Source organism: Pieris brassicae, chromosome 2 (genome assembly GCF_905147105.1).
Source record: "Pieris brassicae chromosome 2, ilPieBrab1.1, whole genome shotgun sequence".
NCBI classification, from domain to species: Eukaryota; Metazoa; Arthropoda; class Insecta; order Lepidoptera; family Pieridae; genus Pieris; species Pieris brassicae.
In genome coordinates, this window is record NC_059666.1 from 10,010,310 (window position 1) to 10,036,188 (window position 25,879).

The following is a 25,879-nucleotide window of genomic DNA, read 5'->3' on the forward strand; positions in this document are numbered from 1 at the left end:
CAGATGTAAAAAGGTTATAGCGTCACTGATTTTTTTTATATGGTTTAAAATATAATTATGTTTTCCAGGCGCAAAGCGATGACGATGACGTTGGGCCAGATGATGTCAACGTCGCCGTCGAGGGCGGCTACATGGACGAGTTCTTCAGTGAGGTATGTTAATTGCCGTTTTAGAAATCCAAAATTTACACCAAATTCCATCTCGAGTTGAATTATTTCTATTCATAATCGGATTAATGGTAAGACCTTAGTATAATGAAAATACGGGATAATTTAATGTGACTTTTCAACCTTAATAAATGTTGAATGTAGAGATTATACTTTTAATAACTTGATTTAAAGTAGTTTAGGATAATAGGAAATGAGATTGATGTAGGTACTTAAAACAGGAGTGTTTTTTTTAATTGTATAATAAAACCTCAGATTGTGATGAATAAAATGATACATTTTCTTGATCTGTCATGGGCTTAGTCTAAATAGGTCTGTCAGTTTTAAAAAAAACTATTTTGCTCTCCAGAAATGTCATTAGGCTATAAGTTAGACTACAGTTTTTTTCCTGTCTTTATTGCCTATCATAGGACTAGTACCTATCAATATAATAGGTCTGTAGTAGACTAGCCCACCACCAGTGGTCACCAGCCCTATAGGACATAAGATTAATATGTATACAACAATTAAGAAATTTTCGATGGTATAAAAAAGCTTTATTCATAACAAAACAAAATATGGTTGTGACAATCGATCTAACGCTACTTCTTACAATAGGGAGTGTGTTCTGAGCGAATAGATTGCAGTTCTACCGTGGTATATGTTTAAAACTAAAGGAATATAAGTTATATATGACACTACATTTTAAGTATAAATTTCTTAATCTTAAACAATCTCAAATAAATAAATATTGCACATATACTTTTTAAGATCTTGCTTCTTTTATTATATTATACGGGCAAACGAGTCTACGGGATGCCTAAAAAGTCATCGCAGTCCATGGACACCCATAGTTGTACAAGACATACAATAATAAATTATAATAAACAAATAACAATAACAAAATATATAATTACATTTAAAACTAGAATTATAAGGATGATGCTAAACTAAAATCTAAAAAAAATAATAATATTGAAAAAGTGAAAACTTATCTTAGGATTAATGATAATTAATATACAATAAGTAGCTAATTAAAAGTATTAGTTAAGTCTAACCTCCGTACGTCAAAAATGGATTTTGACATTCGGAAGTGATAGTTTTACTTTTTCGGTGTAGAATTTCAGAACTACATCAATAACATTAATGATTAAGTGGGGTCAAATATCAAAAGAAAATATGCTTTACGACCTCTTCCGTTTTCCTTAAATTAAAATAAATATTTTTCTAAATACATAAAGCTACTTCAAGTTGAATGGTCTTTAAACGCTCGAGATAGCAATCTCAATCTCATCAGGCTCTCAGTGTGTTTGACTGCGGGTTGTTCGAACGGCAATATTGAAGATTACCTGCACTCGAGGGCTTCGTACCAAAATCCTTTGTAAATGAGAATCTTAATCGCTCATACTGGTCCTTTAGACATGGTTTTTACCAGTACGCAGTTTTCTGCGATATATACTTTTGATGATGTTGATTATGACACGCGAAACGCTTCTTTTTTCTTGATCTTTTGCAAACGTCCACCCGTAACAAAGCTTATCAAAATTTGCTACACCGTAATGGGGTAACAATCTGTAAAACAGTTACAGTAACGTGTCTGCAGTCATACAATCTACTGGACTTTCTGTCACGTCCCCTGTTTTTTTTCTCCAACATTTTGTGAGGAACTCTCGCGGGTATAATTTCCGCCATTAAACGCAGAGCGTGCTCGGTATAAATTCGTATTTTTTAATTATCCTCTTTCTTGTGAATTGTTTCACTTTTATATGGTTATTAAAAGAGAATCATATTTCATGTCGTTCGTTCATTCTCCTTCAACTCTACAGTTCGTGGTCGGATCTCGATTTTGTGATAATCGCTTAGTGTATAACAAATCTGTAGACAATAAATATATATACATTTTAATATACTACGACAATGGTTATTTGGAATATTCACTTCTGTTTATAGTCTTGTTTTAACACTGTTTATTAATGTTTTATAACAAAAAATAAACGTCCTGCCAGCTACACATTACATGTGTAAAAACAGATATAACATGTTGTAAAACTAACAAATAAATAAATTCAATTACATTCCGCGAACCTCAACAAAGATTCTTGGAAATGAAAACATATTATTTGCACTTACGTATAAAAATTCCATCTATAATTTAAAATAAAAGATAAAAGAATACAAATACCACACAAATGAGAAACGGCTCTGCTAAGATCATATCATAACTGTAGCGTTTTATAGGTTGTGTCGTAAACATACACAAATAATTAATTATATTAACTATAAAAATACAACACGAAAATAAATCCTTGATCGTGAACAATGCCGATTTTATCGCCGTCAAACATCATGATAACGCTGAAGAATCGGCACGTGTATGGTTTTAGTTGTTATTTAATTAAGAGATCGATACTCATTGTGTGAATTAAGATGAAATAATAGAGTACAAATACAATATACAGCGCGAACTATGCGCTTGTCAAATTCAACACGAAGAAGTTTTTACACACGGTACTAAATCTCGTTGGACCCTTAGAGCTTTGAGATTATTTAACTTTCAGACTTTGAATGTAGATAAAATAAAATATTTTTTAAAATAAATTATGAAGTTTAAAATCAGCTGTGTTTGTATCCTACTTATCATCAGTAAGGTGCTTAGAATCCTACGTCAACCGTCAGTCTCAGCTGGGCACCAACAGTCTTTACTGTATGCACTACTTATACTTCGCAAAATAATTCATTAATTAAATTGGGAAGCAACTCAGAACATAAAACCTAACATCTAGCCTAAAAATTAGTAATTAATGCGTCAACAGGTCTTCCTACAGTCAGACTGATTTCTGCTTCTAATGTATCGGTTGTAGACTTTTATTAGTCTGTGGATTTATGCAAATGCTTTAAAACTAACTGTCACGTCAATGACGTTTATATTTGTAAATTTCCTTCTATCCTTATCTTATCTACGTTACGGCAAAGAGCTTATCTCAGATAACCATAAAGTGTTTGTTTTTCTTTACTTTCACTTTTCACAGTGTGACATGCGTTAGTTTTACTGATAGTTTGTAGAAATAATTCTTTGAATTGTTAATTCGTAATAATTATCGCTAAATTTATTTCAATCGTAGCACGTCACTGGTATTTTGATTAGAATATTTAAGTATCGGTTTAGTGTTTGGAAAATACATAATATTCTTTTACTCCTATTCGGGGATATTCTAATCCAAAGAGAGGGTCGAGGTAATGCGGAGAGGAAATTTAATCTCCTGTGCCATGTAGCCCCAGTTTGAGGAGCCTAATGCTATTTGAAAAAGGCAATATCACGAAAAAAATATCGATTATAGAGTGAACAGTTTATGTTAAATATTAATAATTAATACGAATGATTTCGATCCCCTATTAATTATACGTGTCAGCGTATCTAGATCCTCCATAACAATAATTACAATGATACCAATACAAATGCGCGTGTGTGCAAAATTTCCCGCTACAACTAGAATATTTTTTTATGTGGGCGGCGGTATCACTTAACCTTAGGTTCTTCTTCTGCCCTTCTATCCGTTTGCTCCTATTACATTAAAAAAAACTTTTATGTGTAGCGTAGAGCTTATCTATCTACGACTGAATCCTTTAGTCTAGACCTGTCCTAATGTAAAATCTAATGAGTTATAAACATATTAAAGTCAAAGTAAAAAATCATTTATTCATATAGGTAACACAATGTACACTTATGAACGTCAATAAAAAATAAATATACATTAAATGCTTCTAATTGTACATTTCTGCCAGTTCTTCAGCCTGCCGGACTCGTACACCGCATAGTTCGCGCTAGACTCATGCGCAAGGTTTTGCAGGTTGTTCCTTCATAAAGTGCACAAAAATCTGACCTAGACTAATATTTTACTATATATTATATTTTATACAACTAAATTTCACCTTTCTAGTGGGGTTGTCCGGAAAAGGGCCTCAAAGTCTAGCGGTCTTATTAAGTGTCCGCCAGCTTAAGGATATCGGGTTCGAGTGCCAGTTTTAAGTAACTTAAAATTTTTTATCGGCCTTTGCGAGGGTTTTGCGATACCGGGCGAGTGCTTAACCCCTACATGGAAGGCTCGGTCGAATTTCTAAGGCAAGAAGTGAGCATGCTACTTAAGAAAATAGACTGTGAGGTTTACGATGTCTATAATATCAATACGTTCTAGGCTGAGTATGGAAATTCAACATCTTGGTAGAATGCTTACGCGACCCTGAGTTACCCCAACAGTGACGTGATTGATGGGAGGGGTTAAGTGGATAGGGTTTTTAGAGTGAGTCCCAAGTCTCTCTCCGGAAATGCATTCCCATCAATAAAAAAAGGGCTGTTCGGAAAGTTATTATCTATTTTATAATGCATCAACATTCTATACAATTAAATCCATGACACCATTATTCTTTGGCTGTGAGTTTAATCTGTTTGCTATTCATCATGGTACCGCAATTCATTTGCATGTTATGTATGCCAGAATACGACTTACCTAACTATACATAATACTCTCCACATAAATCTGTCTGGAAAGTTAGACCTACGTAATATTTTGAACTCATATGATTATAACTTTATTCTTGACTATTAACTTATATTTTGTTTATAATTAAACCACGTTATTCACCAATTAAATTAATTAAAGATATTCTAACGAATAGTGAAATTCTATTATATGTTATGCTTATATATTATGCTTGATTTAAGGAAAAGCTTTTAAGCTTTTTGTAAGCTTGCTCATGCTTAATTAACTGATATTCGATATATTTAAGTCGAGGATTAGTCCTTAGTGTGACCAGTATCTTAAAAACCAGTTGTCATACGGGATCTTGCTGAATATTTTTACACAATCTCATTTCACTAATCACATGGGATTGTGGCCTTTTGCTGAGCACTCCTGTCTAGATGGTTCCTTAATGAAGCCTGAATCCGGAAGCCGAAATATTAATGTTGGTATATTTTGTGTATTAGGTGTAAACAATTGAATTATATTAGAAACCCACAAGAATTTGGTTGTGAATGAACAATATTCTATTATAATTTATATTAAGACGGATTCCTTGTAAATTATGCCATAAAACGGTCCAGATATATAGTAGAAATAAATGGGATTCAGTCTCATGTAATACTTCTAAAGTCACATTAGCCTAATTTTTGGAAAGTCGACCGCAAAGACGTAACATACGCTGTTGGCGACAGGGCGGCGACGAACGCCCATCGAGACGAACGACCTGTGACGTCACCCACTTATTGACCCTTGAGCCTTTTCATTTGTTCTGAATATATGCATATCAGTATTCAATAGTTTTAGTAATGTAGGCTTCGGAAAATAATCCACATAGCTATCTTAAGAGAAAACAAGAAATGTTTTAAAAATACATACAGTTTATAATAAAAATACAACAAATAAAAGTAGCATTTATATCCAATCCTTCTCAGATCTTATTCACTTATTTTAAATAAAGGAAACTTATTTCCTGTAGGATTATTGTGTTTCCGTCAAGTCTTTATCCCCTGACATTTTGAATATAATAAAACGTGTTGTCTGGTAAATATTTGAGTCTCGACTTTGTTACGTTCTGTGCTTTTTTTAAATTCTTGTAATTAAACCTATTTAGTAAACGTATATGAGATGTTTGTAAAGAATTGCTTACTTATAACAATTGAGTGGCTTGTTGATGAGTATATTGTCTGGGAAAAGAGGTTCTGCTTATATAGTTAGCACTTTTTAATCATCTCACATTTTAATACATAATTTGTCTGAAACATATGTCTATCGGAGACAAAATCTTTGGGTTAATTGATTTTGAGATGGGTACGTTTTAATGATTTGGATTGTGAGAGATAGCTTATTTGTGACCATGCCGTACATTCTACTGCGTTACTCGAAACAGAACCAATTTGAGTGTATCACCAACCAGACTCCAGAAGATAAACCATTCCTTATATGGAAATTGTATTTTTTACAACAAACTCCCAAAAGAAATTAGAGAATTATCACTAAATAAATTAAAAGAACTCGTTAAAAAGTAAATTAATAAAAAAGCTTTTTTATAAATTTGACGAATACTTAAATGATCCTATTGATTTGCTCCAGTTCAAGCAATGTAGTAAATGTAAAATTTACAATTAATTTAACTTCTTTTCTGACGTTCATAAGTGTACTTGTTTAATTATATGAGTAAAGTTATTTTGAGATTGAGTTTGAATTATTTATTTCTTTAACATATACTATGTCTTCTTGTTCTTAAACCTCCCGGCTCTGCTATAAATGTTTTGAATTTGAGCACAAGCGGGCCTCTTGCTCATCCACTGTGGTCCGTAGCAATGTGTACTACAGGTGCGGAAAAGCGGGACACAGTTCTGCCGGAGGTGACGAAGCACCACATTGTGTTGTATATGCGATCGAGAACATGTCGGCGAATCACGTGTTGGGTTCAAGCAATTGCAACCCTACTGTAAAGACTTGTAAGTCAGTGTAATGGAAGATGGTTGCCGAAGCAGCCAGTCATGGGGTCTCTTGGTTGGACAGCTTACGCGACATCAAGGGGTATAGTGGATAGGGCTTTTAGTGTGAGTCCCATACTCTGTGCGGTTATGAATTCTCCTCAATAAAAAAATAAAATAAAAAATGTTTGTTATTATGTAATGATGTATGAAATTTAAACATTTAAAATCTATTTTTCTAATTCCTCCGTAACCGTGAACTTGTACAGTTACAAATCAACAATTTGATTCAATATCAGCCATATTTTGAGAGATAACTATTCGTTATCTTTCTGGTTCAATAAATTGGTTAGCTGTGTACGAAAAATGCTCTCGGAAAATGTATATACATTTCTATCATTGTATTCAAAACCTATTTACTGTTTATATGATGGTCTACAGTTACAGGAATTAAAAAGATTTCATTACAGAAGTATGGGTTAAAACTTTTAAGTAAATGTAAATTAGATTTTTACTGTCGTTCATCAAGCTTGCCTTACCTACACGAATAAATAATATTTTGAGTTTGATTTTAAATGTGATTTTAAAAAATCATGGCCCTTAATGAACGATTTTTTTGATCAAATTTAATATTTAAAAATTCGTAGCCATTCTATATAAAATTAATAATTCGAAGTCGACAAAATATTATGCATAGCATAGTGTATGTGAATATTTTTAGAATGGATAATATTAACTAGTTTATCGATTTAATATGATTATGGCGCAGTTTTATTACGTTCTCTGAATTTCTCTGAAATTTTACAATATTTAATTAAAATACATTTAACATTCACAGTCAAATTATAGTTGTGCAGTGTGTTGTCTTATTATAAGTCTGATTCTCGCAGTAGGACAATATAATAAGTAATCTTATCTACATTTGTCAGTGTTATAACCTTTTAAAGGTTTTGCGATGTATTGAAGGTCCTTGTTATTTTCCCACGCAAATACAGTTCCAATAAATGTCTTATATTATTGCCATTAATAGTCACGAAACTTCTTATTTGTAAATTAAGTTAGGCTTAAATTACTGATTAGTCTTAAGTAAGGTTGGATCGTAATATTCCATGATGGCTTTGTAAAGACACATGTGAATAAATTTAAAAAAAAAATGATGTAACTCCGTAAACGTTAATATTGAAGTCTTTATTGTTATTACAACTAAGTATTGACATTTATAAAGCATTAGTGCGAGTGAGGTTTCCAGGCTGTGTTGCCTGTGAGAAAATATGAGAAATATTTTGCTCTGCACCTTTACAAATCAGCTAATTGCACAATTTTAACTAAAGTAGTCTTTCATTTCTTTCTGTAAAATTTTGTTTGCGCTGTGGTGAAAAGTGACAGATGAGTTCTATAGTGACAACGGTGGACTATTATGAATAAAAGTGCTAGTCGCTACGTTTTATTATGACTTTAGTTTTTAAATAAAATATACATCATTAATTTTTATCTTAAGATAAATGCTAGTCTATATATTAGTCAATTCCGTGAAGGTTGAGTCACGCGGTATGACATCATTGGCGTAATTCAATTAGCCTACCGCACTTGAAGAATATATTTAAACGTATTGAAGGGTGACCTCCTAACAAGACATCTATTTCATATTTATAAGAAGTACCCAAAGTAGGCCAATACGGCTGTGGGTGCCAGTATGTAACACGAACTGTATCAAAAAATAGCCACGCGATAGCGAACGAACTTATTTATCACCTTTCCAGAAGTTACAGCTTACTACTGGGTAATTTATAGATTGTATATGTTGTAGGTTGTATATACTGGGTATATATATTCGATTTTTAAAGGCACAGTTCTATAATAAGTTAGAGTGCTTACATTTTAAGGTTTTGACTTACTGTTTTGAATTACATTTTGACTTATAAATCTGTAAGTCATACAAGCTGTTGACGTCGTCATTTAATAATAATCCAGTAGTCGGTCTTGGCCTCAGATTTCTGCATGATTTATTAGAATTGCTGATACTGTTTGTGGCTGACACGCGTTATTGGGCCAGACATGTCGATTCCCTCACTTTTACTGTACGAACAGTTCATTTTTATCCCTGATACATTGTTTTTTTACCGTTCAATCATCACCTCCATAGCTAAAAATCAGTCACAGTTCACTTCTATAGGCATTTAGTTTTAAGAACTATGCCTAGTTGTGGATAGAAATACGACCTCTATGTATTTAAAAATAGCTCGTAATCCTCAAAAACCCCCAAAGGTCACTTGGGTGTCACTATGTATCACTATGGTCGGCGGTAGCTGCCTTTTATGATTTCCCGTAGGCTTGATTGCCCCGGGGTATCATACAACAATTATTAACGATTATTATATCAATTCTTATTACCTTACCCGACTTACATCATTCATTATCGAAAAATAAGTGTGTTTCCTACACACTTATTACCTAACTTTATGTTAATTTTAATCTTGGCTACATCTATTGTGGCCCACGCGATGAATGTTTCGTAAATAAGTCTTTTGTGCCGTAAAGTCATGTGATAGACGATTGTAGGTATTCATATTTTGTTAAGAGACATTATGAAAACATAATATCATTATCATATCAATTCGTACTATTGTTGTATACGACATCTAAAAAAGAAGTACTATGTCTCTTGCTTAAGTGTCATAGTCAGTACAATAAAGATTTAAAAGTTGTTGAATTTTATAAGTGTATGACGATCACGTATGAACATTTTAATTTAATAGACTGGAAATTTGTCGCAAAAATAAAGAGAAGGCTTAGGCTTCACATTGACCATTTCAAATAGACTCAAGGCAAAGAAACCTTGAATGAGACTAAACTTTCGTGTATTGTAAAATGAACCTATATACTATGCAATAAGAGCTATTTAATATTTTGTGTATTGATTTGGTCCTACTGTACGAAATGGTATAAAGGCTCAAAGTATCTCTCTGAGTTTGGAACCTTTTAATTTAAATGTTGGTATCTGAAATTGTGGTCGGGGTTACTCAAAGTCACCTGAAACTTTGTCCACTTGTAGTTAAAAATTCATGTCTGGAACTTCATTAGTGTCAAATGAATTGTTTATCTTTGTTTCATTAGACCCTCAAATTGAATTTCTTGAACCAATTTATTGATTAATGATTTATTTACTAAGTAATATGAACATGAATTACTTCATGTCTTAGTTTAGGACTCAGTTTGTTCTATTACACGGGGTTCTGACTAAATAGTAGGTAGGCAGGTAGGTAAGGTTGACTCATTTTCCGCACTTAGACTCGTAATTGGTCCGTTGTGCGTTAAGTCCTGGCTTGTTTAGCCACCCTAACTCCTTCCAGAAGCACAGAAGTCTCGCCAGCACTTCAGGGCTTCGCGGAGCGACCTCACTGTTCCGAGGATTTTTGTACGTTGATTAGCCTCAGCCTCGTATTCCAGGACTACGTGGGTGACTGATTCCTCTGCGCTGAAACAGCCTCTGCACAAACGGCTGTCTGTCGCGCCTAGGACAAAAAGATGTTTATAAAGGAGACAATGACCCGTAGTTGTCCCTTTCATTGACTAAATAGTAATAACGGGCGGCGCAATAGAACGCTAAAAAAATTAATACAAAAGGTATAGGCGAAATAAAATATAGGCAATTAAAAGTTTTTTTTTTAAATATCATTATCTAAATGACGGCACTCCTTTAAACGCGAACGCAGATTTGTGAAATCTCTTGTCAATAAATCTGGGGTGATAGCTGCCATTTCCCCACGTAGCCCCCAAAGTAGCTCTGACTTGACTCCTGATTTTTTTTTGTGGTGATTGAGTTGATCCCCAATCATCTTATATTTCATTTCAACTATTCCTTTTGTAATTTATTTTTTAAACCTATACTTGTTAAATTCACGTTCAATTGCGCCACCTCATATATCGCTAGGCAACCTGCCTACTGACACCCTCTCCCCCGTTTCTCTACTGGCTTGGTGATTTGAGTGTCATGATCAACATCAACATGGTTGCCTCCGTCGGTTTCTGAGAAGTGCTTTTATATTTGGTTATAATTTTGACAACGGTGACTCTATCAGTTGCTCGACTAGCGGGATAATGGATTTATTTATAGCACTATTATTGAGCGAGCTATCTCATAAAATATACCAATTTATCAAATATTATATAATAAAATACATATATATTTCAGATTCTTTACGAGTTTTATGTGCGATAGAATTTAAAACTACCATTTGTATGTTATGCCCATTGTTAAGAGACTTGAAGAGTTCTTTGCAGACGCTTTCACGCTCTTCAGATAATTACTGTCCCGGTTCTTTTTTATTATTCGAACGTTGAACCCTTTCCTTAATATTTTATGAAATGTAGGCGAATTGGATAATGAGGTTAACATTTCGGAAGGTCTTATGCAGATGCTTTGGAGAACATTTACATTCTCTGAATTACTAATTGCTCTGAAACCTGTGAGGGTCGATCGTGGCATTGCATTGCACTACATTGCCTCCAATCTTGCTAATTGCCGGAACATTAAAGCTTTTCATGGCCCTGCGTTAATTATGGATACAAAAAATACGATATAGTACTTAAACAGTGGTGAGGGAAGATGCCATTGACTCATTATCAATAATGTTATCTTGTTTCTAAATCGGAATGTAATTATTTTTTATTAGTAGTATTGATTTGACTTGGAAAAACTGGCATTATTTTGGGAGGCATAAAAACCTGTTTTTTGCCCTTAAAATGATAGATAAGGACGATAATTAGTTTTGTCTGCACCATGATAAAATGTTTGTAAATATCATTATTAATTTTCCTTGTTTGAGAGACTTTGTTTGAGTCTACTACATGTATGTGACAATATTTATTTTGATGTTTGTCCTCAGGTGGAAGAGATACGGGAGATGATAGATAAGATTCAGGCTAACGTCGAGGAGGTAAAGAAAAAGCACAGTGCCATTCTATCGGCCCCCCAGTCAGATGAAAGTAAGTGTGAATTAATTTTATCGCCTCCGCAAAGGTTACAGAAATATCACGTAAAATAAGGCAGCTGGAAATGTTAAAGCTTTAAAGTCAACGTGCAAAAATAAACAACGATTGACGCCGAGCTAATAATACCTCGCCCTTTGCACCCACGAGTGGATAAATCGTGGGCGTGTCTGCTATCTGTAGTGTTTCTTGTTTGTGGGCGGATTTTGGGTAGGCTCTCTCATAAAAGCGTGGGCTTCTAAACTGTTTTCAGAACTGATCCTTTAGTATTATATTGTAAAGTCTATAGTTAGGATAGGATAGCTAGGGATGCATGCAGGTACCCGCATTTTTTTAAATTTCTCTACAGCATAGTTGGGCATTTATTAATGTACGTATTGAATATACACATATCTATATGATCTGTCACAGACAGCTTATGGAGAATCAATAAATAAAGATATTTGATTAAAGACGCGTTGCTCAATTATCATTACTTTGTTTAACGAGGTTTCATTCACAAACTTAGATTAAATAATACGCAAAATATACGTTTAATAGTGTCCACAGCTTGGGTTGACCTAATTTCGACTTCAACTGGACTGAAACGAATGTTGTACAGTTATGTTCTGTAGGTACTGTTTGGACCACTTCGGAAAGTAAAATAGGTGAACATGAAAATGTCAAACTCAATCAATTATCCCATAAATATGTAATTCGGATCACGGATGCCCTTACAATTATGACACGAATTGCTAATGGAAAAGCATTTTATAATAATGAACATTTTAAAAATTCTTTATTAAGTACATGAGAGAAAGCTCTAAAGGCTGCTTGTGAAAGTGTGAGGCTTTTTGTGTTGCCCTGAAATGAGTCCGGGTATTTGAGTTATTTTAATATTTTTATCCATATTTAATAAAGAAAATTTTACTATATTGTTATGTAAAGGTACTCTTTGGCGACGTAAATGGTTTTCAGACCTGTTTTCTTCGCCAAAAGTCAATGGTGTAGCAAGGTTTCGTAGTATCCTACCATGTTTCAGTTGCAAAGTTACGCAATTTAACAATATTTTAGTATAAACGTGAATAGAAATGTAATATAATTTATATTGAAACCTTACTGTCTCCGTGGCCGACACCGGCCGTCCGTTTGTAACTGGGGTTGGGTTGAAATTCCAAAACAATGTTTTGCGGGTTGACATGTACGATGGTAGTACGCTGATTTCCACTTCGAAAATTATTTGCTTTTGTTTGGGAAGATTATGATTGACTAATAAGGATCATTAAGGACCGTTTGTTCTAAAAATATAAAGATAATAAATATTGTATTATTGATGACAATAAAAACGAACGTGCTATATAAAAATGAAACCAAGGAAAATTCTAGTTAACTTTAACGCTAAACAAAAGTAAATTATAAAGCAAGCTTTAATAAAATATATGACGAAGTATATACTTACATTTGAACTATGTCGACGATTACATTTCTCTTGGGAATCACTAACAGAACACATGAATAGACTGGAGCTGTACGAGCGTGTAGCCAAATGGATTTACACATTTTATTTGCCAAGTTTATTTCAAACTTTTCCGCAATTTAAAGTTGAAATTGAATTAAATAAATGAGGTAAATGTTAAAATCTTATTCAAGGCTTATTTGCTTTATAGCGTAATATTCTATGGAAAACATCTATCTTTCTAGAGAAATTCTGTAGCTCTTGGCTATTACGACTGATATTTGGGGTATAGAGCCTAGCCAGAACCAGAAAAATTGCCGGAAAGAAATAGCTTATTCTTAATAATAAAGTAAAAAGATTGGTACACCTACACAGCAAAGTGATGAATGAAAAAGCTATTCCAAGAGAGGTTTAAATCAAGTTCACCAAATAAATTAGGGCCACGTAAAAATTGTGGTAAAAATAGATGAAATGTTACGTGTCAGATGGAACGGTAATACTGCTGTGGAGGTAAATAAAATTAATGAGTACTTTGCCCTGTACATGTCGGCTTAGAAGAGGTCGTGTGGCGGATTGTTGTTACCGATGTCAGAGACATATTTCGTGCGGCCAAATTAATGCTTGTGGAAAAGGGAAATATGTTAACATTGGACTGAATAATTAAATATAATGAATCTGTCCTATGAAATGAATTGGATATTTTAACTTTTTTTTGTAATACCCTCATTTTTATAATTAATCAATGTTTTATTTTTAATGAACTTATGAGTTGTTTTTGTGTACCTATGTTCATTAAGTAGGATTTTTAAGTTATGTAGTGGTTGTTGTAATATCCTTAATTTTAAATCTATGTACTATCGTCATTGCTGTTTTTATCCTATCTATAATTTACTAGCATCTTTAAATTCTTCTAGAGGAATCTTATAATACTGTATGGTTTTTTCTTCGTTGTATTTCGAGTAGTGTTCGTTAGCTAAGTTCCATGACACTTGACATATATATAAACGTTTATCTTATAAACCAAAACAAAGCTAGACATACACGTACTTATTAAAAAAAATATGATTTAACAGCTAATTAAGTAACAATCTGAATTCTATTGCACATATATCTGAACAAATAAAGAATAAATATTTTTTTTTTGAAGTCACTGAAAAGATTTGAATAGCAACTGATTCAAAGATCAAAATGTTATTAAAAACACCCTGTGTTAAATAAATAATTAATTAACTAATCTGGACTAAATTTCGAAAGAAGTTACAATGTTCTTTAGCTATATTATATAAATAGCTGTACCTCCCTCGGTGGTTGCGTGATATTAGCCTTATAACATTCCTTATTCCGTTAATTGGACTATCAAAAAATAATTGTTCAATTCGAAGTAATTCCTAGTTAGTATTCAACCAAACTCAGCAGCTTTAACTATTTTGGTTCATTTAAGCGGAGGTTAAACAGGCATCTCTTGGACAGGCATGCCCTACAATAGCTCCCATATGACTTAAGATCAGTTGGGATGTTGTCATCTGTTTAGTTTTGTATAAAAAACTATATGAGTTTATAGCTATACTATATTTGGCATAAATAGTAGTATAACTTAGTACACTCGACACAAAAATGTATTAAATTACTATACATTTACATTTTCGACCTCTCAAATAAAATGCGTAGAACAGTCGAGAACTGGCAAGTAACTCTTCGCCCCTCTTTTTAATTGCATACAATTTTATATTACAAGATGCATGAAGAAGCTGCATTCATTACATCTTGCTTCACATTACATGAATATAAAAAACACAAACGTTTTAGCCTGCATGCCGAAATTCATGACATTTTAAGAGCGGCTTGATCTCTTGGCGTTGCGTAAGAAATGTGGGATCTCTCTACATGTTCTTCACCACCACATGCGGCACCAGCTTTCCGTCGAGGTATTTCTGCACCAATTCGACTTAGGGGCCTTCAGGTCTTAAAAAATCGGCAAAGCACTCGCGAGCTTTACACGTACGAAGCTACAAGTCGCCCATGTGTTAAGTCTAATTGAAATGTGTTTATGGTTAGATAAGTTCGTGTAAGTTATAAGACGACTTTACTGCTAATTGTATCACTTTGTTGAGCGCCCTGCGGCAGAGAAATGGCACTAGTTATCGCTCCGATTATATCTCAACTTCGACTAGAGGAAATCAGGCTGTGGCCTCCAGTTAATTGACTAACTTTGCGCCGTAGTGGACAATATAGCAATCTGCAATTATTGTTTGTTCGGTAACTTCTAGTTATGGCGGATATAATATGTATAAAAATATTTAGTTGTATATTAGGAGGAGTTGTTCGGACTAATACCTGAAGCTGAGTGTCATCATCGGACGTAGAGTTAGGATACGAAATTTCACCGGTATTATCTCGACGTCCGTCATTCCACAACTGACGCGCTTAAAGCGCTGAAGTATTTCCGAACCAATTCGACTTCCTTCAAGAAAAGAGGGTATCAATTCTTAAAAGGCCGCCAACACACTCGCGAGCCCTCCGGTATTTAGTGTCCATGGGCGGCAGTATCACTTAATATCAGATGAGCCCCCTGCCCGTTTGCTGTTCAAGAAAAAAATAAAATACTATTTAATATTTAACAAAAAAACGTGCGATAAAATATGGACTAAGTCAAGAAATGGCGTATAGTTTTATTTTTGGTTTCTTTAAATATGTATCACCTATGATATTCAAGAGCCAACTGAGATACTGTGAGATGTTACCTAGACGATATAACTTCGAGACGTTTATTTCTTACGTATTTTAGATTTGAAAACCATTAAAAAAACAGTAGCCCTACAACCTATATAGACTGAAATGCTGTGCGTTTTGGGTCTAAAGCACGTATAGTCACTATTAAGAAAACACGTTTTAAACTGATTGAAGCTATGTATTATTATTAGAAACTTATAATTATTTAAATTTAAATATTTACCGACGTTTCGCGTGCTTTACAGCGTGCGTGGTCACGGTGACTGAAGACAAAAGGTGTTGAATGTCAAAAGTATCACAGCTGTAGTGAAAGTTGTGTTATCTGTATTTATTACCCCGAAGTTGATATCGACTAATCTTTTTCTTAATGTGTAAAACCTACGTTAACAAAAGACAATACTGTGTACTCACGATGTTTATCTTCACCGCATGAGCGAGTATAAACGCGCATATAGACAGAAAGTTTATTGGTGATTACAGCCGGGGTTTGAAGCTCTGAGCTCATGAGAGTCGCACACGGAACATTGCTCGGCGTATTTAAGTAAAGACAATAATAGCCTTACGCAGTTCCATTATGGTATTTCTCTGTTCATGAAACTTATGATTAAAGATTTTAAGGAATACTAAAAAAATCCGCAAATGTGTACAATATTTTGCTAGATTAAGTTGTTGTAATGTAAGTTATCTATATATAATATATAAAAATTAATCCCTATTTCCCTTGGTCACGGCACGACCGATTTCGCTGATTCTTTTTTGCTGTGTTTGTTATTGTCAGGAGAAGGTTCTTATCAAAGAAAATTGAGCGGAAAATTAGAGAAAATTTAAGAATACTTTGGTACGATAGCAATTTTTTTTCAGTGCTTAGCGCCTTTTCAATTCAATTCAAACTTTTTTCATGTAACGTTATGGTATTTGACATAACATTGACAGAATATCGTCAAAGAGGATGTAAGAAAAATTAATATCGTATAAAACAAATGCTTCGATCAGAGTTATAATGTTGATAAAATACATGTAAAATATTTACAGTTGCTAATTGTTTGTGGCATTAATCTTGAAAGTCCATGTTTTTACATCCAGTTATATGTCGCCTGTTCCCGTGTCGGAATACCAACAAAACTATTTATATACGCGCCAGAAAAACAAACAAAGAATGGTGTATATCATAAAGCATTTTTAGTTAATTATACCAATTCGAAATCAACATAGTTAAGACTTAAGACATGAAAATGTCTGTCGGGTCAGCTAGTTTCATTATTGTTATTAAATCGCAATCGAAATGGGTCAGTGGAAGTATATATGTCTACCATCACAATGTGGAGCATGCTTTTTTAATGTTATTAAATAATGCAAAGTAAAATCGTATATCAAAATACAGGAGTGCTGTGCTATTGATCGCGCGTCACTGCACCAGACAAGCAATTAGATTTCGCTCCCACGCGCTGGCTGTATAAGCGTGGGTATTTTTATTATGTGGCGTTTATATTCATAACGCCGTGTGAAATATTAAAATGTCTGCACTAGATTGTGTGTGTGATTGTATTTTTATCTAGAGAGTTTGAGCTCGTAGGTTTATTTTTGAATGGCACACACTATTGTCTATGTACCTCAGAAGTAATAGTTGCTAGGCTGTACTTGGTGATAAAGTTTATTCACCGGCGTAAGAATCATTTATGGTAGGTACAGAAGCCTGATCACTGGCAACACTGACATGTTGGCCTCTTAGAGGCGTTACGAGACAAATTAAACAAAAATCGTTATGTTTTACCAAATCTAATAGTGGATAGTATAAAGACAGCCGTCAAAGACACCTCAATCTATTTTTCAATACAGTATTCTAGTCTGCGATTAAACTTTCTAGTCTATTACATTTGAAATATGTTTTGGTTTATCGTTACTGTCAATTATTATTGATCAACGTAATGTTATATAGTTAATATGGAAATTCTCTGGAAAAGAATGTTGATTTCTGTCTGATTTTCTTTGTAATAATTTCTCTAATGCTTGAAAAATTTCTCCGGTAAAGGGAATTTCAATTAGCTTTGTAACATGATTTTAGCGAGATTTTCTCTTTATGTTGTTGATCCCATCTCGATTTACATCCTTCTCGATCCCTGAATAGACCGAATTAACTCGATTTCTGAGTTCCAATAAAATTTTATAAACATGATCCGGAAGGAAAACTTATAACCCCTCCAATGTGTGGAGCAGATATTTTTCTTCTTTTCAAGCTTTCTGTGCTTGAGTTGTACGTACAACTGTAGAAATGTTTGTTTTTTATTTATTCGTGTTATTTGTCTTTAGGAAGCTATTATACAAAGAATATAAATACAATTTAAAGCTCAGTATAGTATATATATATATATATATAGTGGTGTGGTGGAGCAACCAAATCCCTAGATCGAAAGAATTAGAAACGGCTGTTGACGTGTTACCAAGTCGAGCGCTAAACGACTCTTCTCCCGACAAGTGTTCTCATTGCGCATGATTCTTTGTATCATTCCATCACCTTTTTTTTTGCGAATAATGGTATGTGATAGAAAGGGATGGGTAGTAATCTAAGTACGAAACGATTCCCTATAAATATATCTTTCAGTGCTTTAAAAGGAAACGTTTTCTCTACTTTTAATAAAATATGCAATTAATATTTTTATATAAAAAACATATCATTATATAAGTCGAATGTTGTTTCTACGCGCTAAATTTAGTAGTAGATAGATATACATTTTAAGCCAAGAAGACTAGTTAAAAAAATATACTTATAGTAATAATCTAAAGTAAACAAACAATACATTAATATTTTTAACCATTACAAGAAATGTTTATAGGGTAAATATTAAAGAAATAATATATATTTTTCAGAAACAAAGCACGAGTTAGAAGATCTCATGGCCGATATCAAGAAAACTGCGAACAAAGTTAGAGGAAAGTTAAAACGTAAGTTTTGTTATTAAAATAACTTGAAACTTTTATTGATTCCCACAGAAGAAATCTCGGGTAATTGCGACATTTGAACAGGTATGGTTTCGTTACTTGTCAGTGCAAAGTTTCAAATTATGAAATTATATCGACAACTGTATTTCAGGAGACTGATAATGACTTTGAAATATTTTAAGAATATACTTAGTACATCTGTCATGAAAGAAAGCAAGAAAAACTTTATTATACAAAATATATAGGATATTTAGGTAAAGTAAAGTGCACTGGCCCACACACTAGGATTCCCTGTGTTGTGGGCAGCCAGTCTCTTCCTTTTAACATATAAACTGTGTTTACCTTTATGATATGTACATAACACAAATTTATATTTAAACTATTTTTGCACGATAGGAATATTTTCCATATTAGCATAGGACAGGTTGACAAGATATTCTTTGAGATTTTTAGTAAGTGTATGTATTGTGAGTTTTGAAATGTTTCGATTCGATATCCCGATTTGAAAAATAAATAATAATGTTATAGTCAGAAGGTGGATGAAGTTGACGGTGGTATTGAAACGAAATAAGTTCGCGTATATCACCTGATTAATTTTGAACCATTTAACTGGAATTATCTTGTCCAAAGTTAAAATTTAAAACCGATTAAGAACATGTTCATGTGATTTACTGGTGTGTTTTTACATTCACTATTATTTTGATAACTGTGGGGCATTTTACGTGAAGCGGACAGCGAAAAAAAAATTGTTTATATTCGAGTTAATCATACCTCTTAAACGCAAATACGTATCATTTTTTTTATGATGTTTATTTTTCAAGTTCCGATTTTTTTGGATTAGATTTTTATAGGATTTTTTTTAATACAGTCAAAATCTGTTATAACGACATCGAATGGACGACTCATATTTAGTCGTAACAGCCGATGACGTTGTTATTAAGTACCTAATACTTTTACCCGCCGGGACTGTTGATTTTGATCAATATAACCGGTATGTTGTTCTAAACGATGTCGTCGTCGTTTTTGACTGTATCACGCTTTGCAAATATAGATCGTTTTTCCCTTTTTGATTGTAAAATAAATTTTGAAAAATAAAAAAGTTATTCATAAAGTTTATCTAAATAACCTTCGGGACTGAAATTGTGAATTAAATTTTTAATAATTTGACCAAAAAATACCTATTTCCGTCCATAGACATAGAGCAAAACATCGAACAGGAGGAGCACTCGAACAAATCCTCAGCGGATCTGAGGATAAGAAAGACTCAGCACTCGACGCTCTCTCGTAAGTTTGTCGAGGTCATGACTGAGTACAACCGTACGCAGACGGATTACCGAGACCGGTGCAAAAATCGGATACTCCGGCAGCTCGAGATCACCGGCCGTGCCACTACTGACGATGAGCTGGAGGCGATGCTGGAGCAGGATAACCCGGCTGTGTTTACTCAGGGGGTGAGTGTTTAACCGAGTTATAAATTTTCTGTAGTGAACTCACGTTACAAAATAATAATTGACAATAAAAGAAGGGATTTCCTCAGTTGGGGTAGTCATTTTGTTCCATTGTTCCAATTGATTGGGTTCCATTAGGTACTTTTTTGCAGAATAAGATTGATGAAAGAAATTTATTATAATAAGAAAAGTCTCTTATATGGCGTATAAGATTTTTATATTTAACTTCAGGTTTTAATTTGCTCACAATTGGAAGCATATTGAAAGCAATTATTGTTTAAATGAAGACAAAATAATACGCCAATATATAAACAAAAATCTAGTATCACAATACTTTCTTTATATTTTGGTATTCAGGATCCTTTTGATTGTATATAAGTAAATGTATTGATTAAACCAATACGTGACGAAGTTATTATGGAAATATTTTTAATTAAAAAACGAATCTGTACATCATAATATAATGTTAACAATTCCTAATTATTTTTATATTTATCAAACAAAAATCAAATTTATTACATTAAATGTGTATTCTTAACCTACACAGTAATATTGATACAAATTAAAAATGGATAAAATCAATTTAAAAAGTTTGGTCCCTGTGGCAGTGTACCTTTAACGCTGGCAGCATTTCCTCGGAGTATTGCGTTACTTATTCGTTGAGCCAGGAAAGCACCAGCTCTGGGGTCACCGGTAGAAGCAACTTAAATCGTTAATTAGCGCCTGTGCACTTGAATCTTACGGCCCAAGAGTCAAGGACTTGGAAGAAAGACTTTTATTTTTGCCGTTCGTTATTTGGACGTGAGCAGTGTTGGCCTAGTGGCTTCAACGTGCGACTTTCATCCCTGAGATCGTAAGTTCGATCCCCGGCTGTGCACCAATGGATTTTCTTTCTATGTGCTCATTTAACACTCGCTCGAACGGTGAAGGAAAACATCGTGAAGAAACCGGATTGCCGTAGACCCAAAAAGTCGACGGCGTGCGTCGGAAGGCTGATCACCTTCTTGCCTATTAGATTAACAAATGATCATGAAACAGATACAGAAATCTGAGGCCCAGACCTAAAAAGGCTGTAGCGCCATTGATATATATATATATTTGGACGTGAGTCTGGTGTAATGTCTATACTAAAATACTATACTATAAAAATGCACTCATATTTAAACAACAACTTAACAATTATTGTTATCATTTATTTATTTATAGCCTTATATCAGAAATACAAATTATATATATTATAACTATTGTTTTTTCTTAATCTACGATAACCGATTCTGTGTGCCTACGGACAAAGGCCTCCCCCATTGTCCTCAAATTTTCTTTATTGTACACTAATTTCGTCCAGGTCTTTCCAGCCATTTCCACGATTTCATCAGCTCACCTTTTAAATTGCCTACCTCTTTTTCTTTTATGGCCTCTTGGTTGCCATGGTGTTACAACATTGTTATGAAATTGTTTCGATTTTAGTTGTTTTATTTTTAATATGTTACGTCAGCAAACCCTGTTTTATCTCTTAAATTCTTGTTACTTATTTTGTCAATTCTTTTTTTCTTTATAATACTTCTTTCCATGGCTCTCTTCTTTCATGGCTGGGTTACGCTTAATCTTTCACATTGTGCTTTAGTAAGTGCCCATGTTTGGCAGCCGTATGTGAGAATTGGTTGGATGCATGTGTTGAAAATTATTCTCTTGATGTGCATGCTTGTTTTACAATTTTTCATGACTTGTTTAAGGGACCAATATCTCTTCCATGCATTTCCGATTCTTCTGTCTATTTCCTTTGTAGTTGAATCATGGTTGGTTATCATTACCGAAATTGTATTAGGGGCGACATGTCATTAACAAATCTATTGGTCCAATACAAGCGCTAACAAGCGTATTACCGCATAATACGGGGATGTATTATGCGATATTCGTACTATCACAGTAATTGCACTCACGTGCATAATGACCCGTACCAAATTAATGTAATACACGCGATATATGCGGTAATGGCAAGTTGGCCTATCCTTATAAAGTATGAATGTATGTTTGCATTGTGTGTATTACACTCCACTTACAAAAAATATTTATGAATTCTCATACCTCAATTTGACTTATCGCTAAGTCGCTCGCACTCCAGTTTTTATCTTCCATACATTTAAATTAATAAACCAAGTATGGGTTTGATCTATTCGGGAGTTGGGACTTCACGGCTACTTTAGAACTAAAAGGTGTTATGTATAAAAAAGTACAGTCTTCATATTAGCCACCGTCTCGCTTAGGTTACGAGGGAACGTGTACTTGATTGAGTGATTTTTAAATAAATCAGCGAGAAAGCTGCCTTTGAGTGGAATTCGTTCAGGAATAAATAACGTAACAAAATGTCTTTTAATACCTTGAATTTAACACAAAGTTGTATATCATCAGTTCAACTTTCAGAAAGCACGATAAAAAGTGCCAAAGCCAATTGTTTCAGGTATATGTTAAACTTAAAGAATTCCTTAACACCATTATCGCATACATAATACCTCCTTTACAATCTTGGAATGATATCCATTGAATGAATGAATGTTCGAATTGGAACAAGTATATTGTGTGTTAATATGTGCACGAAGAGACAATGCAAGGCCCAAGAATGAAAAGAAGAAAATAGAGGAGAATCCTGGTAGTTGTTAGTTATAGAGATCAACTGGAAATTTGCTAATATTTGAAGGGTCTGCCTATGGATTAAAAAATTTTCAACACTTCTAGACTTAATTTAATCAATTTCAACACAAGGTTTTGCGTACGTTGATCAAGATCTATTGCAATCAGTTACGTAAATGCTTGTACCAGCTACGATTATAAAACAATCGTGTTTATGGACGATTCACGTAAATCCTAGATTGCCATTGCTTTTCAAGGACATAGAAGGTGACATAACTAGTGCAGAGTTTTTAGCCAGCTCTTCGTTTCGACTCTTCCAATTGGGAGAAAATGTAAATTTCTAGTCATTTTATTTTTTATCAATAGTCTACAATATAATTAGAAAATCTTTCGCATTTCTCGTATAAAAATAAACTAATTGGCCAATTGTGTTAACATCACGGGTCTTGTTGGTAATAAATAACCCAGGGGGTTAAATAAAGTATTTTTTATAATACTTAACAGTTAAAAAAGTACGATAAATTTGCAAATCGAAGAAGTCAAAAGACTTTTCAAAAATCTTTCGCATTTCTCGTATAAAAATAAACTAATTGGCCAATTGTGTTAAAATCACGGGTCTTGTTGGTAATAAATAACCCAGAGGGTTTAATAAAGTATTTTTTATAACAATTTAACAGTTAAAGTGCGATACATTTTCCCTTTTATCCATAGCGGATTATTTAAATTTTCATAAACAATTCTTTTAGTAAGTAATATTATATTTATAACCTATCGGTAAAGCCAAGATCTTAATCAACGGATGAAATCACTCTTATAATTATGTAGTTACCTAAGAGTGTGATTACTCATATACCTCGCTCAGTGTTACCAATGCAATATGATAACTATGGTTATCAAACTTTGCAAGACAAACATAGTCAGTTTTCAAAGATTATAATTGAAAAGAAAAGTTTAAAATAATATTAGCTTTATTACAAAGTTGGCTATATATGTAGCTAGTTAGTTATAACTAAGTATAAAGAATGCCACTAAATATACCGTCTCACATGCGCACACGACACACGTTTAAATGATCGATATTTTTATTAATAACCGTTAATACTTAGATTACATCTAGGAACCGCTTGTATACATCTAGCACTTGACACCCAAATACACTAACGAGCTTATTTAAAAGATTTATATTTAACATATTATACTTATTTATATAGTAGAAATAACTATATTAATCCTGGTTTTAAAAACAGACTAATGTAACAATTTGATCAGTCGCAAGTGACTACGATGGACCACTCTTACTGGGCAGGTTTTCTGTGATTTTGAAGAAAAAAATCCTAACATTAAATTTCTATTATTATATAGAGATAATAATGTTAGAACTGTGCATTTTTTAATTAAGGTGGTCATATTTCTATGGGTGATACTAGTCTTAACAATAATAAAAATCTTTAATTACAAACTTAAGCGTTCATTCAATTAGTATAATATAAGATTTAACACACTGTACCGTGACTTACTTTTCATTAAACAATTTCAGATTATAATGGAGACGCAGCAGGCGAAGCAGACCCTCGCCGACATCGAGGCGAGACACGCTGACATCATCAAGCTGGAGACCTCGATCCGTGAGCTCCACGATATGTTCATGGATATGGCCATGTTGGTCGAAAGCCAGGTCAAACATACTTTGTCTAAATATTTTATCTATAATAGTAATATAGCTATTTAAGTCAAAATACATTTAATAATTCGTGTAAACTTGAAATGTCATTTATAAGGTTCGATTGTTTGATTTCGAAGGTATACGAAACTTAAACTAAAATTTTATTACAATGAGGGTAGTTGTTAAAACACTATAATATTAATTCCTGTTTCTAATCAACCAAATCATAAAAATTTTGCATTTTCCTGAATTCGTGCTAAATATTATATAGATTGATAAAATTATATTAACAAAGTGATAAATACAAAATATTGATGAGGTTGAAGTTTATATGAGATCTCGAAAACAGCCTTGTCCGCATAATGGACTTTGTTAAGAAAACTTATCAAGATTTATAGAATTAATGAAAGTGAAATTCATATTTCATACGAGAACTAATACACTAACAATTTTTTTAGAAGATACTAGTACAAAGTTTTTTTTTTTTTTAATTTGTTTAGAAAATCTTTCGATAAAATATTGTTAATCGATATTTAGGATTGAAAGTAGTCATGTTTATTTCACTTGATCATAATTACTAAGCCTTTAAAAACAGTAACGATGAATGATGTACAATAATTTACTTGAATTTAAAATTATTAGACGACGTGCGTGCTTTGCAGTAATTTTGGTCGTCAACCTAATTATTTTATAACTTTGCGATGGTGTACATTTTAATGTTGCCATAACAATAAATAATAATAATGGCTACAGGGTGAGATGATCGACCGCATTGAGTATCATGTTGAACACGCTGTGGACTATGTCCAAACGGCCACGCAGGATACAAAGAAGGCCCTAAAATATCAGAGCAAAGCTCGACGGGTGAGTTCGCCTCACAATTTGCTAATGCGTATTTTTTTTGTTTACCCTCCTACCCACAACCTCCTATCCTACGTTTTGTTTTCGTGAAATTCCATTTACGAATTGGTGATTGGTTCACTGGCTTTAATTGTTGAAATGGAAGTGGGCTTCTATTGTGTGCGTAATTTGCCTAACGTTATGAACTAACACTTATGTATGTCTTTGTTTATTCTTCGCCTGTTGTAACGCTATATGACCTAACACACTATGTATACCTATTTATAATATATTTTCGGTCGGTTCTAAACTTATTGTCATACGGCCGGTTCCGCCGTGGGTCTAATGTTTGAATTTCTCTACTAATTTATGAATTCTATTATCTATATCTATTAGATTTTCGGTTTTAACTACTAATATGAACCAATCGGCCGTTCGGAACCGCGTCCTATCCCCCCAGCGCCTTACCTTAGCGCGAGCAGGGCGAGTTAGTTGACCGCATCGAGCATCATGTCAGTGAAGCGACAAACTACGTGGAAACCGGCGGGGGCGAACTAGTCCAGGCCTACAAATGGGCGAGAAAAGCCAGGAAGGTATGGGCTA

At 33.5% G+C, this 25,879-nt stretch overlaps 1 protein-coding gene across 5 annotated transcripts in view; it reads left to right on the forward strand.

The window, feature by feature from the left end:
* LOC123717259 (syntaxin-1A) overlaps positions 1-25,879 on the forward strand; it is a 57,230-nt gene that overhangs the window by 24,470 nt on the left and 6,881 nt on the right. For 3 of the 5 annotated variants that reach the window (XM_045673183.1, XM_045673176.1, XM_045673160.1), the window contains exons 2-7: positions 69-152; positions 11,493-11,592; positions 18,626-18,700; positions 19,892-20,148; positions 24,311-24,448; positions 25,190-25,300. In XM_045673183.1, coding sequence (XP_045529139.1) covers positions 69-152; positions 11,493-11,592; positions 18,626-18,700; positions 19,892-20,148; positions 24,311-24,448; positions 25,190-25,300 — 765 coding nt within the window. Of the gene's footprint in view, positions 1-68; positions 153-11,492; positions 11,593-18,625; positions 18,701-19,891; positions 20,149-24,310; positions 24,449-25,189; positions 25,301-25,672; positions 25,870-25,879 lie in introns of those variants that run through there. The other 2 variants (XM_045673192.1, XM_045673168.1) reach the window with 2 other exon arrangements.